Source organism: Stegostoma tigrinum, chromosome 23 (genome assembly GCF_030684315.1).
Source record: "Stegostoma tigrinum isolate sSteTig4 chromosome 23, sSteTig4.hap1, whole genome shotgun sequence".
Taxonomy (NCBI): domain Eukaryota; kingdom Metazoa; phylum Chordata; class Chondrichthyes; order Orectolobiformes; family Stegostomatidae; genus Stegostoma; species Stegostoma tigrinum.
Window position 1 is genome coordinate 29,796,725 of NC_081376.1, and position 17,856 is coordinate 29,814,580.

General features: G+C 40.8%; 1 protein-coding gene across 4 annotated transcripts in view; it reads left to right on the top strand.

Moving 5' to 3' along the window:
• Window positions 1-8,645: 8,645 nt before the first annotated feature.
• LOC125462143 (protein disulfide-isomerase-like) overlaps window positions 8,646-17,856 on the top strand; it is a 30,726-nt gene continuing 21,515 nt past the window's right edge. For all 4 annotated transcript variants that reach the window (XM_059654040.1, XM_048551748.2, XM_059654039.1 and 1 more), the window contains exon 1: window positions 8,646-8,902. In XM_059654040.1, coding sequence (XP_059510023.1) covers window positions 8,791-8,902 — 112 coding nt within the window. In that variant the 5' untranslated portion in view covers window positions 8,646-8,790. The remainder of the gene's footprint in view (window positions 8,903-17,856) is intronic.

A 17,856-nucleotide genomic window follows, 5' to 3' on the forward strand; every position in this document is an offset into this window, starting at 1 on the left:
TCTCTGTCCTTCAAGATTCAATTGTATATCTTGATACATAGCTAGGCACAAAACTGTACCATGGCCTTGATAATACCAAAGGTTTCACCAAGGTCGATCATTTCAAGTTGGGAAACTATTATTCTAATAAATTGGTTGTTCATAGCACTACACATTGTAACACAACAAAAGAATTGGGAAAAAGGATTTTTTTTACCATTAACATGAAGGAAAGTCTTTTCTAAGTAATAAACAATTTACTCTCTAAGACCATAGAATTGGTTTCATCTGTTCATGTGTTTGAATGCACTGCACCTACTGGGCTGGTTGAATAGGAGAAAATTGGATAGGGAGAATGTATGATGGCCTAAATGGCTTTCCTCAAATTTTAATTATTGGGATGTGATTTTAAATATGATTTGTTATAGCCACTCCAGACCATTAGCTTTTTCTTGCTGTCCACGCCCAGGCAATCTTTACATCATCACCTGATTGATTATCATAGTAGCTGAGGGACATGAGGCTGTTTTCATTAGAGAGAAGAAGGTTAAGAAGTGACTTAATAGAGACCTACAAGATAATCAGAGGATTTGATAGGGTGGACAGTGAGAGCCTTTTTCCTCGGATGGTGATGGCTAGCACAAGGGGACATAGGTTTAAATTGAGGGATGATAGATATATTACAGATGTCAGAGATAGGCGCTTTACTCAGAGAGTAGTAAGGGCGTGGAATGCCCTGCCTGGAACAGTAGTAGACTCGCCAACTTTAAGGGCATTTTAATGGTCGATGGATAAACACATGGATGATAGTGGAATAGATTTTTTCATTCAGATTGAAGTTTCAGGAGTTTGATAGTCTCTTTCTTGATTTATTGCGCAATGGGGATGATAGTGGAATAGATTTTTTCATTCAGATTGAAGTTTCAGGAGTTTGATAGTCTCTTTCTTGATTTATTGCACAATGGAGCTTAGATTTTCTCTACTCCAAGTAACCCCTTCACAATACCAAACAAACATTCCTGATCTGGAGCTTTCCACTAAAACCCTTACACTGAGGTAGCTTATTTCCTAACTGTTCTGAACTGTCTCCCTTCTTCAGGAAAACTGTGCTCTTACATTTAACTCCCACCAGGAATTCTGCAAACTAAAATCAGAGCATTCCAAGCTATGAGTCTTTTACCTAAGCAAAGCAAAAAAATGCTTATTCTTCTAAACTGAAAGCTAGATAATATTTTTCAATGCTTACTCCATCCAATCGTAAAACCATGCAAACCAATTCCCATCCACACCAGAAACTATCTCTCTCATACTGGTGTAACCTAAAAAAGGCTCCAGAGATATTGACAAGTTATGCATTAAAGGTCCTCAGAACACAGACCAAAATCCATATGCTGCTAACTCTAAACCCAAGTGACAAAATAAATAGTATTAAAATGTATTTAGATCACACATTTTGCATCACACTGCTAACATCTATTGGAAATTGGGATCAATAAGTCATGAGGAAGGATCACTCAGCCAGAAACGTTAATTCTGATTTTTTCTTCACAGATGCTGCCAGACCTGTTGAGCTTTTTGAGCTGCTTCTGTTTTTATTCTTGATTTACAACATACCCAGTTCTTTTGGTTTTTATCAATAACTCCTGTCTGATTTGTTATGACTAATGCTGCACTGCTGTATTAAGCTGAAGTTGATATTCCTCTAGCTCATTGTCATCATCTTCAACTTTGAAAGACTGCTGCTACTCTCCCACCTCTTCAGCTCCCATCAGATCCACTCTTTGCTTGTTCTAGTTGTGCAGAAGCACAGCACACAAGGATTGCCTAGCACATTCTGTCTGGACTGGACTACAGACCAATCCAAGAATTAGTCACCCATTATCAGAAGGCATATTGTCTTCTCTTGTTAGAAGAATGGGCTGCATTCTATCTACACTAAGTCTCAGTCAGGGGATCATATCAGCAGAGCCCCAATAGCCATGATTGCACGAGGTAGTCCTTGTCACCCAGCAACCATCCTTGTAAGACTTCCAATCCTTGAAATGAAGTAGGAGCTGCAAGTTCTCAAGGATATAGGCTTCATGGTGCCTTCCATTGTATTTGGTGCAGACCTCTAAGATGTGGTGAGGATAATCAGAGATGACATGTACATGCTGGGAATCCAGTTATTTTGGCAAAGCTTACAGCCCAAGCTGCAGCACTGATGTTAATACTATGCAAGCAGGCTGAAACATGTGTTCTGGCACAGAATGCATTAGTAACAGCTTGATGCATCTATGGACTGACACTTGAGACATCCTGCACAGTTCCCCAGTGGATCCTTGGAAGCAGAAGTTGCACAAAAAATCAGTCACCATGGGATATCCAGTGCTTCAGATTCCAGGTCCCCCTCCAGCAGATGATACAGCTCTGAGATGATGTTCCAGGTTATCCTCAGCCTGCAGTGACAATGCCTCTCGTTCATTTAGAGGAAATGGCATTGAGGACAATAGACTCTGGGATTCCTATACTTCCTGCACATTCTGACAAGTCCAATAACTGTGATCTCCTCATGTGGAGGTTGTTTGGCAGTAGCCCTGGTTTGCTGTTGCATCTGTTCCTCCTCAATGCCATGGCACCATTCTTGTACAGTGACAACAGTGAAGATAACCCCAGCTGCAACACAGTCTGGAGCTGGAGGAGCACAGCAGGCCAGGCAGCATCAGAGGAGCAGGAAAGTTGACCCTTCTTCAGAAATGGGAGTGGGGGAAGGGAGCTCTGTAATAAATAGAGAGAGGAGGGGTGGAGTAGGGGAAGCTAGGTGGGATGATGATAGGTGAGTGCAGGTGGGCAGTGGTGGGGATTTGTCAGTGAGGTGGGAGGAGTGGATAGGTGGGAGAGAAGATGGACAGGCTGTGTCAGGTCAAGGATGTGGAGATGAGAGGGATGCTTGGTCATGTGATGAGCCCAGGGATGGGGAGATTTTGAAACTGGTAAAGTCCACTTTGAGACCACTGGGTTGTAGGCTCCCAAGGCAGAATATGAGGTGCTGCTCCTCCAGTTTCTGGGTGGCATCATTGTGACACTGGAGGAGGCCCAGGATGGACATATTGTCCATGGAGTGGGAGGGGCAGTTGAAATGGTTCACAACTGGAAGGAGTTGCCAGTGGTCACGAACAGAGCTCAGGTGCTCTACAAAGCGGTCTCTGAGCCTCTGCTCGGTCTCACCGAGGTAGAGGAGGCCAGATCAGGAGCAGTGGATGCAATAGACCACATTTGTGGATGTGCAGGTGAACCTCTGCCTGATGTGGGAGATATTTTTGGGCCCTTGGATGGAGATGAGGGGGGAGGTGTGGGGGCAGGTGTAGCACTTCCTGCTGTTACAGTGAAAGGTGCCGGGGTGGTGGGGTTAGTGGGTAGTGTGGAGCGGATGAGGGAGTTGCCGAGAGAGTGGTCCCTGCGACAAACAGACAAGGGTGGGGATGGAAATATATATCCACAACCCACCTCCTTGACCTGACACAACCTGGCACAACCCGTCCACCTTCTCTCCCACCTATCCACTCCTCCCACCTCACTGATCAATCCCCACCACTCCGTACCTGCACTCACAGATCACCATTCCACCTACCTTCCCCAGCCCAACCCCTCCTGCCTCAATATATATCTGAGCTCCGTTCCCTCTCCCCGCTTTCTGAAGAAGGGTCCTGACCCAAAACATCAACTTCCCTGCTCCTCTGATGCTGCCTGGCCTGCTGTGTTCCTCTAGCTCCACACCGTGTTATCTCTGTTTCCAGCATCGGCAGTTCTTACTATCGCTAACACCAGCTGTAGCCTGGCCACACTTCCAATTTATTTCTGTGGGGAACATTGGAAACAATAGAGGTCCTATTAATGGTTTTGTGCTTTACTTGCTACAGTGGGACACATGGACTCTGAAAGGGGGGACCATGTAATGCCTTTACATGGATATCTGGCATATTGTAATGCATGCAGCACAAGTCATAGGTGCCATATGAATAGTGAAGTCTTGTTCTCACATGATCCCACATTGCCCTCAAAAGGCAGCCCCAAATATAAAATCAAGTCCAAGGTCATAAGGCATCAGATCTGTGCCCTTGTGCAGCCAATGAAATATTGGACTGTCTTTGTGAATCTTAGCCCATACGTGACACTTTTAAGATCACCTCTGATTACTGCTGCTTCACAGAGATGGCTATGATCAATTTGTAATGACTAATGTCATGGTCAAAGATTGCTTGCAACCAGGATTTGTATTCCACACAAAAACTGCGAGAACTGTGAAGGCTCTAAATCAGAAACAGAAACAGAAATTGCTGGAAAAGTTCAGCAGATCTGGCAGCATCTGTGGAGAGAAATCAGAGTTAACATTTCACATCGAGTGACCCTTCCTCAGAATTACTTTTCCAGCAATTTATATTTTTGTTTGTATTCCACATTCTTGGTCACAGCACATCTGTCACATGCAGAATTCCATGATTACAAATAGTTTGAACCTGAGCTCTGTGTTGTTGTCTAATCAATGCAATTGCCCATTGAAGGGCTTTAACAGCGCTCGAAAGTAGAACCTGCATTCTCAGACAGAAAAATGCCACTTACTCTGCCCTGTCCAGCTTTTTTGTAATGCCAGCTTTTTTTTAAAATTTCCATGTGTATTTGCAAAATGGATGAGGAAGGGAAGCAACACAGGCCACACGTCACAGGATATGTCACAGACCGACCTTGTTAATCTAAATGACCAACCTACCCTCAGACCTTCATATTTCTTTCTTTCTTACACTCTGTGCAACTCCATCAGATCTGAGCCTCATTACATTCTCACCAAACTCTTGATTTAAGTGTTTATCTCCCCCCATTACCCACCGATTCCTTTAACTGCAGTTTTGCCAGGCCAACCATCATGAGATGCTGTTTCCCCCCCTCCCTCTTTGAAGCCAGGGTGATGTTGACTATTTCTAACATCACCCACCTCTATCATCTCCCACCTTTCTATGTTGAATTGCCTGGTCTCATAATCATTGTCCCTTCTGCATCTCAGCATGCTGTCTTGAATCCCCACAACTGATTTCCTCAACTCGCTCATAACAATACTGGCCCCAGTAGCTTCTTCCCTATGGCTTTCAGTGACCATGGCTGACCCCTTTGACTGTCATGATAGGGAACCTCTGATGTTGACCTCTGCAAGTTGCAGACTGACCATGCCCGAGCCCCTGGGCTGAGATCAGATGATACCCTAGACTGACTGTTATGCAGAGTCCCTGACTGGCAACAGGTCCCATTGACTGAGGTCTGGTCCACTTAGATTATGAGACCTGGCCACTTTCACTGAGCCTGTTCCGTGTGTTTGCTTTGTATGCAGTTGGTACATCCTATAGGGATGACACTGAATTAGCACGATGGCATAGAGCAAACTCTCTGTCCATTTGACTGATCGCTGCTGGTAGCCTGGCTTCTAGAATGCAAGGCAAGGCAATGAAAGACTAAAGTACAATGAAGCTGTAAATTCAGAATGAGGAAGCATAGCAGAAAAAGGCATGATAAGGTAAGGCAGAAATATAGTGACTATTTATGTAAGCCTCAAACTGAATACATGCGAAGAGAGCAAGCTGAGAGCCTTGAGATGTACCCTATTCCATGGGATGGATGCTGGCCCCTGCATGTAAAATGGCCTGGCAGCAGATTTGCAATGAAAGATATCGATGAGCTATGAAGCGCAGTATAGAAGTGGTGAACTATTTCATAACTGAGTCAGAGACATGCCATGAGGATGTCGTGAAGTTGTAATGTGTTCAACCTCTGTAGAGGAGCTGTTGGTGGTTGCTGCCAATGGAGTGTGTTCTAAGATGTTGGGGACTGCTGGTCTAGATGGATGTCTAGAGGAGCAAGCAGTGAGCTGGAGCCCCTCAATCTTTCATATCAGGAATTGTCACTATTTAGTTTCTCTCCGCTACCTGGCAAAATAACAATCTTCATACAAAAGTGCATGAGGGAAGAGTAAGTAATTATAATACGGAAAAGCAGGTAAATAGGTCTCCCTGTACTCACCAACAACTTTCTCCTCTCACCATTAACATCTTGAGTGGAAAATCAGCATTTTCTTACTCACTGTCGAAAGTCTAATTATTTTGTTCTCACCATATTTTCTCAACTGAGTCGCCATTGCCTGTGTCGTTTTCAGGCTGGAAGATTCCACCCCGTCTCATTCAAACAAACATCACTAAGAGTACACTTTGAAATATGTGATAGTACCTCTAGATACTTGAATTCTCACTGGTAATTGGTATCTATTTTGTCATGCAATAACTGTTACTTTTTTTTCCTTCTAATTTAATGAAATGATATAGCATATAGGAGTGTGGCTTAAGTAAGTTAGATTTCTCACAGTTTAGAAACAGTTGCTAAGCCGCCTACCCATTTTTGGACCAAGATTTCAAGCTTTTTGTTCAGTGAGAATGGAATGTTGGATGTGCTACACTGTGAAAATTATAACTGCCTATATGCATTAGGCATGCTCAGGGTCACGACAATTTTTATGACAATGTATCAAGCCAGAGATGAGGCACCCACTAAAAGCTGATTTAGCATTTCAAAGTAATATTTGCTTCAAATCAGGTGAGGCAGCAGTCACAGTGAGAGATCTCAACTGGTCAGAAAAGGGCAAGATAATTTCAGAACATTCCTTGTGGGTCATGAGAAGCAGGAGCACTCTCCCTAAATTTTCCTACAATCTCTAGGCTTCCTAAGGTCTGATCTTTACAACTCCTCACCATAATTGCCTTCAGTCACTGCTTCCTTTGACTGTAGAGATTGTTCCCATGAGTCTCTGGTTGTGGTGTCATCGTGGTGATGTCACTGGATGAGCAATTCAGCACCTCAGGCCAATATTCTGGAGACAAAAACAGAAATTGCTGGAGAAACTCAGCAGGCCTGGCAGCATCTGTGGAAAATGTCTTCAGAAGTCAGGAGATGGTTTTGGATCCCACCAGAGCAGTTGGTGAAATTTGAATTCACTAAAAAACTGGACTAGAGACCTGATCTAATGGTGGCCATGTAGCCATTGTTGACTGGTGTAAAAGCCCATCTGATTCGCTGTAGTCCTGTTGGGGAGGAAATCTGTTGGCCTTATCTGGTCTGGCCTACTTTGACTCCAGGCCCACAGCAATGGAGTTAACTTGTAACTATCAGCTGGGCAGTTAGGGATGGACAATTAATTCTGGTCAACAATGTCCACGTCTCATGAATAAATTTTTAAAAATGTCTCTAAAACCTGTTGCCTTCTTCCATCACTTCCATCTTTAAAACTCTCTCAATTCATCATCTTTGAACTTGATTCAATAAAGGAGGATAGGCAATCAGGAACAATGTGCTAACTGGAATGTCATGAGGGTAGGCAGATTAAAGAGACCAGATCTGAACAGAGAATGATAGAAGAGGCTTTGGTTTACATCCAGGAAAATCAAATTGTTTCTGTCGCATACTCCATTCAGAAACTGTTTTTAAAAATGTACCTTTTTTGTCGCTTATTGTAGTTCTTTTAAGGACTGCAGTTTAGGCTGCATGGAAACCTACTTTTCCGATATGCCACCAGCCCAGTGCTGTCTTGGTCAAGTCAATTCAACAGGAAGGGCTAAAAATATGTGGTAGCCACTTTATTTGTATTTCTTAAGCTTCTAACACCTATTTCCAACATGGACATAGGGCATCACTTTTTGTGCCAGTATCAATAAAACAAGTGACTCTTCCATACATGGTGCTTGTTATATTGTTAACTAGAAGCATTCTAGCCCCTTTAGAAATTAATGGCTGATTTCTGATATCTCTATTTATTACATGTATGCTTAGAGATGGATGGTGAGCTGCTCTTTGTAGCCAGAGCCTTTTATTGAATGATAAATGTACAAGGGAAATGTACGTCTTAAAGCATGACATTTTACAAATTGAATATCATGTGAACGGCTAGTAATGTCACCAGCTTTCCAAATTGATAGATGCTTTCCTTAATAGTGCATTATTTACACAGAAACAATTGTGAAATTAATTTTTGATTCAGAATCAGGCACTAGACTGAGTTTTAAATGGCCATGTAAAACTTGCTGAAATATTGTATTCTCTCTGATTTGCTTTGATCAGATTTAATGGCAGTTGGTTGTGCTACAAGGACTTTGAATGTCTCCAACACTAACCATTCTGAACTGATGTATCGGCATGAGCTCTTGTGGCTTGTTTATTTTTTGCCTTTATCAAGAAAACTTCACCCGCTTAACAAGTGCAGTATTAAATTCCAGCATGTGATATGGTCAACCCACAGAAAACAAATACTTGAAATGTGACAAATTCACCTACCTGAAAAAACGATTCTTTGAATTCCAGGGATATGTACTAAACTGTCAATAGGCAATAATCTAAAAATTGATTTTACAATAAGATGGCCATCTCTTGGCAATAGTAAGTGTGGTGAATAGGGAACAAATTTAGAATTGGCTTTGTAGCAGATATGACCTTGTTTCCATGGCAAGGTCAAACTATAGTGTTTCATCATAGTTTAAAGAGGTTGATTGTCGATAGTTTATCAAGCTATTTGTAAAAAAAAGAGTTGCACAGCGCACGAGCTATTTGCTTTGGCTATCTTGAGATTTTATGAAAAATTCTGTCCCCCCCAGTGGAACATGAAATGTGATTGAGTTTCAGCTCTGACTTGTTTCCAGCCACAACATGTGAATTTCAGCTTTTGTCATTCTTTTACCAACATTTTTATCTTCGGTCTGGGCTGAGCACAATGCGAAGGATGAAAAGGAAAAAAATGACGCCAAAATGCAAAAAGTCAAAAAGCCCAAGATTAAAGAAGATCAAAGTGTCCTCGTGCTGAACAAAGATAATTTTGACAGAGCTTTGAAAGAAAGCAAATTCCTCCTTGTGAACTTCTGTAAGTTTCTTCAACTTGAAGCTAAGTAGAATATGCTTCATGTCTTTAAATGTTTGAAAGAATTAAGAGCATAACTTCTACTTTTAAGTACGAATATTTATCAGATTGGTTATAGTCATGCTGAAATCCATACTGCTAAACTCCAAAATTATATTTAAAGCAGTAATTGTTCTGTTGCATTTGAGTTTCAACACATACTGGGCACCTGTTAATCACCTGTTGAAAACCATGCGACCTATGATTGCCAGGAAATGAAAGAGCTTCAAGGGCATTTGAAATATTTCCACCTCTAACTAACATAACACGTAAATGCCATTATATGTTTCTTGATGTAATTTGGAAACACAATTTTAAAAAAATCTATTAACATCCTGCTAAGACATGTCTTTATCAATTAGCACCAGATGTAGCATTCCCATCTCAATAAGTATATAAAGCAGGTAAAACATTTCATTAGGTTTACCCAAGCAGCAGAGGAAATTATATTGAAAAGGTTATGTCTCATATTGCTATCAGCTACGTAACTACTTAACTTGAAATTGGCTCACTCGTTATTCCTTGAAATTACTTCTGTGTAATTGTATTTGATGCAATTAATTGTAGCAAATTGTCATAGAAACACAGGAAGAAATATCAGTAATTAGGGCCTTCTGGTCTGTTCTACTGTTTATTGAGATAATGGCTAACCTGCAACCTAACTCTTGTTGGTGTCACATTACTTAATACCTTTGGTTAACAAAAATCTATCAACTTCAGTTTTGAAATTAACAATTGACTTGGCATCAATTGCAGTTTGTGGGAAAGTGTTCCAAACTTTGAATAATTTTTGCTCATAAAAGTGTTTCCTAACTTTGTTCCTCAAATGTCTGCCTCTAATGTTTAAACTATGTTCCCTGGCTCTAGACTCTCCAACTAATAGAGATTGTTTCTCTCTGCCCAATCCAGCAGTTCCCCATAACATTCTGAAAACTTTAATCAAATAACTCATTAATCTTTTAAATTCCAGAGGTTACACCCTATTTCTGCAACCTCTCCTTGTAATTTAACTCTTAGAAGCTAGATATCATTCGGCTAAATCTGGACTCCTCTCCTGCTGAGAAGAGTATGTCCTATCTAAGATTGTGGCATTCAAAACTAATGCATATTCTGACATCTTTGCTCTCAACAGCGTCTTGTGCCATTTGTACCATGTTGTCACTTCTTTGCTAGCATCTTCTGCTTTCCTCTTCGCTGTCTGTATTCAGATGACAACTGGTTAATTGCAGTCTTGAAAATCCAGGCCAACAGTGTTTCTGGGGTTATTGATATCTGAGCATCCATTAGAATACACAGCATGTTCATTTTCCATTATGAATGTTTAAGATGAAAAGCTGACAGTAAAAATTCAATCAAAACTGAAGCCCTCTCAGATCGAATCTTTCTCCACAAGCAACAGTAATCAGTGACTGGTTAGGAATGAATCAAGTTTTAGTTCCTTTATGTGACTGCATTTCTTCTTTACCACAGTAATGCACAGAGATGATTAAATCTAATTTCCATACATTATAATTTGAAAAAAAAACTTTTTTTATATATTCATGTTAATGGGATTCAGAGAATCACAGAGTGAAAGAGCACAAGAAAGAGTAATCCACTAATTCGTACTCTCTCCCCCTCCTCATTCTTCCCCAACTGAACCACAAATATTTATTTTAAGCTTTTTCAAAAGTACAAATGAATCTTAACACAAGAGATAGGAGCAAGAGTCAATTAGACATTTTTTTTAGTTTGTTCCACTATTCAGTATGATCTCGTTTGCTCTTTGACTTCAACTCTTGCTGACACCCCATATCCCTTGATTTTCTGAAAAGCCAAACTTTATCGAGCTCAGCCTTAAATGCAATTGAAGATGAAGCATTTGCATTCCCTACCCTCTGGGGAGATTCATAACCTATTGTTTGAAGGAATTTCTCCTTATCTCAGTCTTAAATAATCAACATCTTAACATAAAGCTGTGCCCACATTCTAGATTCCCTAGTCATGGGAACATTTGTAGAATCCCCACAGTGTGAAAGCAGGCCATTCAGCCCATCAAGTCCACATTGACCCTCTGAGGAACATTCCACCTAGACCCAACCCTTACACCATCCCTACATTTCCCACCCCAGATTCTATGGGCAATTTAAAACGGCCAACCCACCTAACCTGGACATCTTTGGACTCTGGGCGGAAACTGGAGGGTCCAGAGAAAACCCACACCATCCCAGGGAGAATGTGCAAACTCCACACAGACAGTGGCCTGAGGCTGGGATCAAACCTGGATCCCTGGCACTGTGAGGCAGCAAATACTAACCACTGAGTCTCCGTGCCCCACCTTTCAGTGTCTATCCTGTTAAACCCTTTTATCCTTTTATCATGCTGAAAGTTTCAATGAGGTCATCTCTCATTCTTCTCAACTCTAGAGCATATAGCCTAATTTATTCAGTTTCTTACCACAGGACAACTCTCCTATCGCACAGACCAATCTAGAGGACCTTCTCCATTCTAACCTCAAGGCAATTATATCCTTCCATAAATATGGAGACCAAGAATGCACATAGCACATCAAATATACTCTAATCAAAGCCCTCTATAATTGTAAGAAACAGTTTTGAAGAAGTCTCATATCTGACTCAAAATATTAAGTTTCTCTCTCCACAGCTGTTGCCTGAGCTTCAGATTATTTCAAATAATTGTTGTTGTTATTATCACAAGACATTTTTATTTCAGTACTCTAAACTCCTTTCAATAAAGGCCAATAAAGTTATTTACCTTCCTAATTGCTTCCTGATTTTTTTTATTTGATTAATGATGGCCAGCATTTATTGTCCATTTACAAATGCCCTTAAAAAGGCAGTGATAAACTGTTTAAATGAAAAGTTTCAATTCTTAAGATATCAATACACACCATATTGTTAAGAAGGGGATTCCAGATTTCGACTGAGTGACAGTGAAAGAATTACAACATATTTCCAAGTTGCAACAGTGGCTTTGAGGGGAACTTTCAGATGGTGGTGTTCACTTGAATCTGCTGTTCTTGTCTTTCTAAGTAGTAGATTGCAGGTTTAGAAGTTGCTGTCGGAGGAGTCTTAATGAGATATTGCAGTGCGTCCTATAGACGGAATATACTGCTGCTCTTGTGAATCAGTGGTGAGGGGGATGAATGTTGAAGGTGGTGAATGGAGTGCCAGTCAGGGCTGCTTTGTTCTGGTTGCGGCCAAGCTTCTCGATTATTGCTGAAGCTGCAACTATTCAGACAAGTGCTGGAAAATAGGACTAAAATAGATGGATATCTGATGAAAAGTGTGGACATAATGGGCTGAAAGGCCTCTTTCCATGCTATAAAACCTCCCTAACACGAAAACAATACTCCTGACATCTCTTGTTGGTGGAGGACAGACACAGAGGAGAGAGGAGGTGATTGCTCACCTTAGCATTCCTAGCTTCTGGCCTACTCTTGAAGCCATAATTCAGTTTCTGGACAATGGTACCCCTCATAACTTTAATACTTGCAGCATGCGGTGATGGTACTACCAATATGTAACAAGGGAAAGTAGTTAAATTCTCTCTTGTCTGAGGTAGTCATTGCCTGAATATTGCATGGCAGGAATATTGCTTGCCAATTATCAGCCTAAGCTTGGATGTTTTCCAAGCCTTGCAGCATATGGACTCAGAGTGATTCATTATTGAGGAATTGCAAGTGGTACTGCAGATTGTGCAAGTATCAGCCAATATCCCCACTTCTGATCTTATGATTAAAGGAAGGGCATTGATGTAGGTAGCTCGACCTACCCTGAGGAATTTCTGCAGTGATGCCTTGAGCTGAGATGATTGACCTGTTTGAGACTTGAAAGGATTCGGAAAAGATTTACAAGGATGTTGCCAAGGTTGGAGGGATTGAGCTATAGGGAGAGGCTGAAGAGGCCAGGGCTATTTTCCCTGGAATATTGGAGGCTGAGGGGTGATCTTACAGAAATTTATAAAATCATGAAGGGCTTGAATAGGATGAATAACAAATGTTTTTTTTTCCCCAGGCATAGGCTTAAGGTGAGAGATGAAAAGTTCAAAAGGGGCTAAAGGGGAAACTTCTTCAATCAGAAGATGGTGCATGTATGGAATGAGCTGCTAGAGGAAGTGGTGGAGACTGGTACAATTACAACATTTTAAAGCCTTCTGAATAGGTATATGAGCAAGAAGGATTTAGAGGGATATGGGCCAAATGCTGGCAAATGGGAATAGATTATTTTAGGTTATCTGGTTGGCATGGATGTGTTTGACCAAAGGGTCTGTTGCCATGCTGTACAGCTCTTTGTCTCTATGAACTTCACAACCACAACCATCTTTCTACATGCGAGGAATGTCACCGTCTAGCAGTGATTTTTACCTGATTGCTACTTTGTTGAGCTTTGCTAGTCTCCTTGATGCCACACTCAGTCAAATGCTGCCCTGATGTCAAGGAGAGTCACTGTTATCTCACTTCTGGAATTCAGTTCTTTTGTCCATGATTGGACCAAGGCTGTAATGAGGTCAGAAGCTGGGTGACACTGGTGGGACCCAAACTGAAAGTGAGTAGGTTATTCCTTTGAAAGTGAAAACTGGTAGCACTGTCAATGACCCCTTCCATCACGTTGCTGAAGATCAAGGATAGACTGATGGTGTGGTAATTGGATGGACTGGATTTGTCCTGCTTTTTATGGGCAGGATATACCCAGGCAAATTTTCATACTATCTGATAGATATCAGTATTGTAGCTGTTCAGTAATTGCCTGGCTGGTTTTGAGTTCAAATCTTCAGTGCTATGGCTGGAACTTTGTCAAGGCCCTTGCAGTACATCAGTAACATCATTACCCAGCAGGGTAATGAAACTTCTACGAACTAACAAACCAGCTCGGTGAGCAAAACAACCACAGCATCCACAACCTGAGCTATGAATCTACTCAAGAACCCTTGCAGTATTTAGCTTCTTCATGCATTCCTTGATAGCAAGTGAAATGAATTGAATTGGTTGGATACTGATGCCAGTGATGCTGAAACAGATCAAAATAGATCACCTACTGTGTTACTTTTGCCGAAGATAGATGCAAATGCTTCAGCCTTATCTTTTGCACTGATGTTCTGGGCTATGCCATCATTAAAGGTGGCCTATTTGTGGAGTATCCTTCTGTATTTTGTTTAATTGCCCATCACCTCTCATTATTGGATGTGGTAGCCTGCAGAGCTTAGATCTGTTCCATTAGATATTGGATTGCCTTGCCCTGTCTATCACTTGCTAATGCTGCAGTTTGGAACTTGAGTTATAACTTCATATTTAGGAATGCCTACTGCTATTCCTGGCATGGTCTCCCATAATTTTCATTGAGCGGGAATGGTCCAATGTTTGACGGCAATGGCAGTGAGGGTTATGCCAGGCTTTGACTTTATAGGCTATGATTGATTTTAGTTCTCCTGCTGATAATGACCCATTTCATCCCATAGTCGCTCAATTTTCAGTTATTTGATCTGGTTGAATTCTATCCCATTTAGCATGATGGTATTGTCAAACAACACGATGGAGGGTATCATCAGTATGAAGATGAGACTTCACCTCCACCAGGACTGGGCAATAATCATCCTAACCATATTGTCATGGATAGTTGCATCTACAACAAGTATCAATAGCTTTTTCCCTTGTTTTAGTTCCCTTACTAGCTGCTGCATGCTCAGCCTAGCAGCTTTGTCCTTTAGGATTTGTCCAGCTCTATCAATGGTAGTGCTCCCAACTACTGTTGGTGATGGATCTCGATGATAACATTTTGTATGCTGGCCACCCTCCGTGCCTCTTTCATTTGGCATTCATGTTTGAGGATCACAGATTCAGGTAGTAAGATGTTATTGGCAGATTTCCTAACAAGTGTTTGACCTGATGCTGTTAAATCTCACAGGATAGGATTCAGTGTTCAGGGCTCTGAGGCAACTTTCTCCCAACTGTATACAAATCTATTGCTATCCCTGCTGGGTCTATCCTGTTGGTGGGGCAGGAGATACCCAGGGATGGAGATGGGGCTGTCTGGGCCTTGCCCAGTATGATTCTGTGAAATGACTGTGAGTAGTTGCTTGACAGCACTGCCAATTTCAACACAAGTTGTCCATATGTTCTTAAGGAAGGCTTTTCAGGGTTGACAACTGTTTTTGAGTCTGGATACATTTCCTTTCTAAGACTTTATAATACAACTGAATGGCTTGCTAAGTCATTTAAAAGTCAATCACATTACAGTGGGTCTGGAATCAGTTCTCGGCAAGGCCAGGTAAGGATGGCCAATTTTCTTACTCAGAGGACATTAGTGAACCAGATGAGATTTATGAAAATCAACAATGGTTACATGCCCACCATTGGACAAGCTGTTCCATTCCAGGTTTAGTAACTGATTAAAGTTTCACCACCTGATATTGAATGCATATCCCCAGAGCATTGGCCTGTGTCTTTGGATTAATAGTCCAGTGACATTACCTCTAACTTCCTGATTTCCTTCTGTGAGCACATCCAGTTTCTTTGAATATGGATATTATAAGTTTCTTTCTTAAAATGTTCTGCTTTTCTAATCTTATGGACTTCCCCTCATTATATCCCATTAGTTGCCCTGTTGCTTATTTATTTAATATGACACTACCTCTTTGCTGTCTCTCTGAATCCTCCTCACTTGTTACAATTCTCAGACTGTGCTCCCTGGTTCTAGACTCTCCAACCAATGGAAATACTTTATCTTTATCTACCTTGTCAGTTCTTATAGATATTTTGAAGACTTCAATCAGATCACCCTTTAACCTGCTAAATTCTAAAGAAAACAGCTTTAATTTGTGCAAACTTTCCTCATAACTTCACCCTCGAAGTCCATGCATCATTCTTGTAAACCTATATCATATTCCCTCCTAGGCCAATATATCCTTCTGGATTTGTGGTACCCAGATCTGGTCTCAGTACTATAAAGGTGTCCATCCAGGCTTTTGTATAACTGCAGCACAACTGCTACACAATTATACTCCAGTCCTCTGGATATAAAAGCCAGCATTCCATTTGCTTTCTTAAATATTTTCTGCACCTGTTGTGGCATTTATGCATCTGATCTATGGATCATATGCGCCTGAACCTCCCAATTTGGATATCTACTGAGTCTATCTTCATATCATCTGAAAGTACCCTGATCTATCCACTTTTATTTCAAAAAGGATAACTTTACACTTGTTTGCATTGAATTCCATCTGCTGCAGTTTTACTCATTCATCTAGTCTATCAATATCCCTCTGCAATTTTATGCTGTTATCTGCACTGTCTACAATGGTGTCTAACTTTATGTTATCAGCACATTTAGATATTTCACTTTCTGTGCCATTATCCAAGCTGTTAACAAATAATGTGAATAATTGAGGCCCGAACACAAATCCTTGTGGGGCACCACTGGTCACATTCTACTAATTTGAGTACCTACCCATCATTCCCAGGTTCCCTTGCCTGCCACTGAACCTGTTACCCAGCCATAGTCACTGGCAATATCTCCACTTTTAGCCTTTAGTGAGCCAGCATTGTTCCTGACCACCAACTTTCTCATAATGTGATATAAAATTTCTTCTTATTGATTTTGATAAACCTTGCGAGTTTCCTTTCATAATCCCTTTAGTAGCTCTTATAAGCTGCTTTGTTCCTGGTTGCTGTTTTTCTTCATCTTTCTCATTCAGCTAGTTTGTGCAGCTTTTTGCATTTTTGTAAGCCCTTTCTTTTCGTTTTATGACGTCCCTCATCTCTTTAGTCGTCCCTGGCTCTTTTTTCCGAGAAGTGGAATTTTTCTCTGTCATGGTTATAAGCTGGTTCTGTATTGTGTTAATGTTTCTTCAAACATCCTCCACTGTTCTGAAGTTGTTATACCCATTAGTAGATTTTTCCAGTTTACTGTGAACAGTGTTTATCTCATCTCATTAAAATTGGCCTTATCAAAATCTAAAATTCTAGTAGCTGATTCATAATTTTTGGTTTCAAACACCACATTGAACTCAATCAAGTTATGTTCATTATTTAAGAAAAGGTCTGCGCAGTTGGATTCCCAAGTAAATAAAGGGTGGTGTGGTGGCTCAGCTGTTAGCACTGCTGTCTCTCAGCCCCAGGAGCCCTGGATCAATTCCACCTTTTGGTGTCTGTGTGGGGTTTTTGCATTCTAAATTTTTCCAAAATTTCCTTTATTCTGGAGTCATAGAAAATTGGAAGATGTCAACTAGTGCAGTCCCTTTTAGGGGCGGAGGGAGGGATAAAACAGAGAACTAGTCAGGTACTTGTCTGATACTTGTCAGGAAAATGTTAAGATCTATTATAAGGATAGTTTTAGCAATGACTAGAAAATCACAGAATGATCAGAATAAGTGAACATAGTTCTACAAAAGCAAAGTCACATGCAGCAATTTATTAGACATTGAGGTTGTAACTAGTAGTTTAAATAAAGGGATCCAGTAGATGTAGTGAATTTCCAAAAGGCATTTGACAAGGTGTCATACAAAAATCTAATAATTTCAGGACTCAGGCACTGGGAGCAATATGTTGTCACATAATTGTATGAGCTACAGCTAAGAGAGATCCAGGCATTATTCAAATTGGAAATTATGATATAGTAACCGTTACTGTACCATGGTTGCAGAATGTTGGAGACTGAGAACTAAATATGCCAGAATATAACATTTAGAGGATCAGTAAGAAACATGGCAGAAAGAGTTGGAGTCACTTTACAGATTAGAAACAAAATCACTTCAATGCTGAGGGAGGACATAATAAAGAGAAAACATCCAGGTATCGGCTCTGAAGTACAAGATCATATAATTGCAGAAAATAGGCAAGTGTTTTGCGATGGCAGAGGAGTATTAGTAGGAGGATTTAAATGTTAGCATAGATTGGGAGAAGCAAACAAGCACCTGCCTGA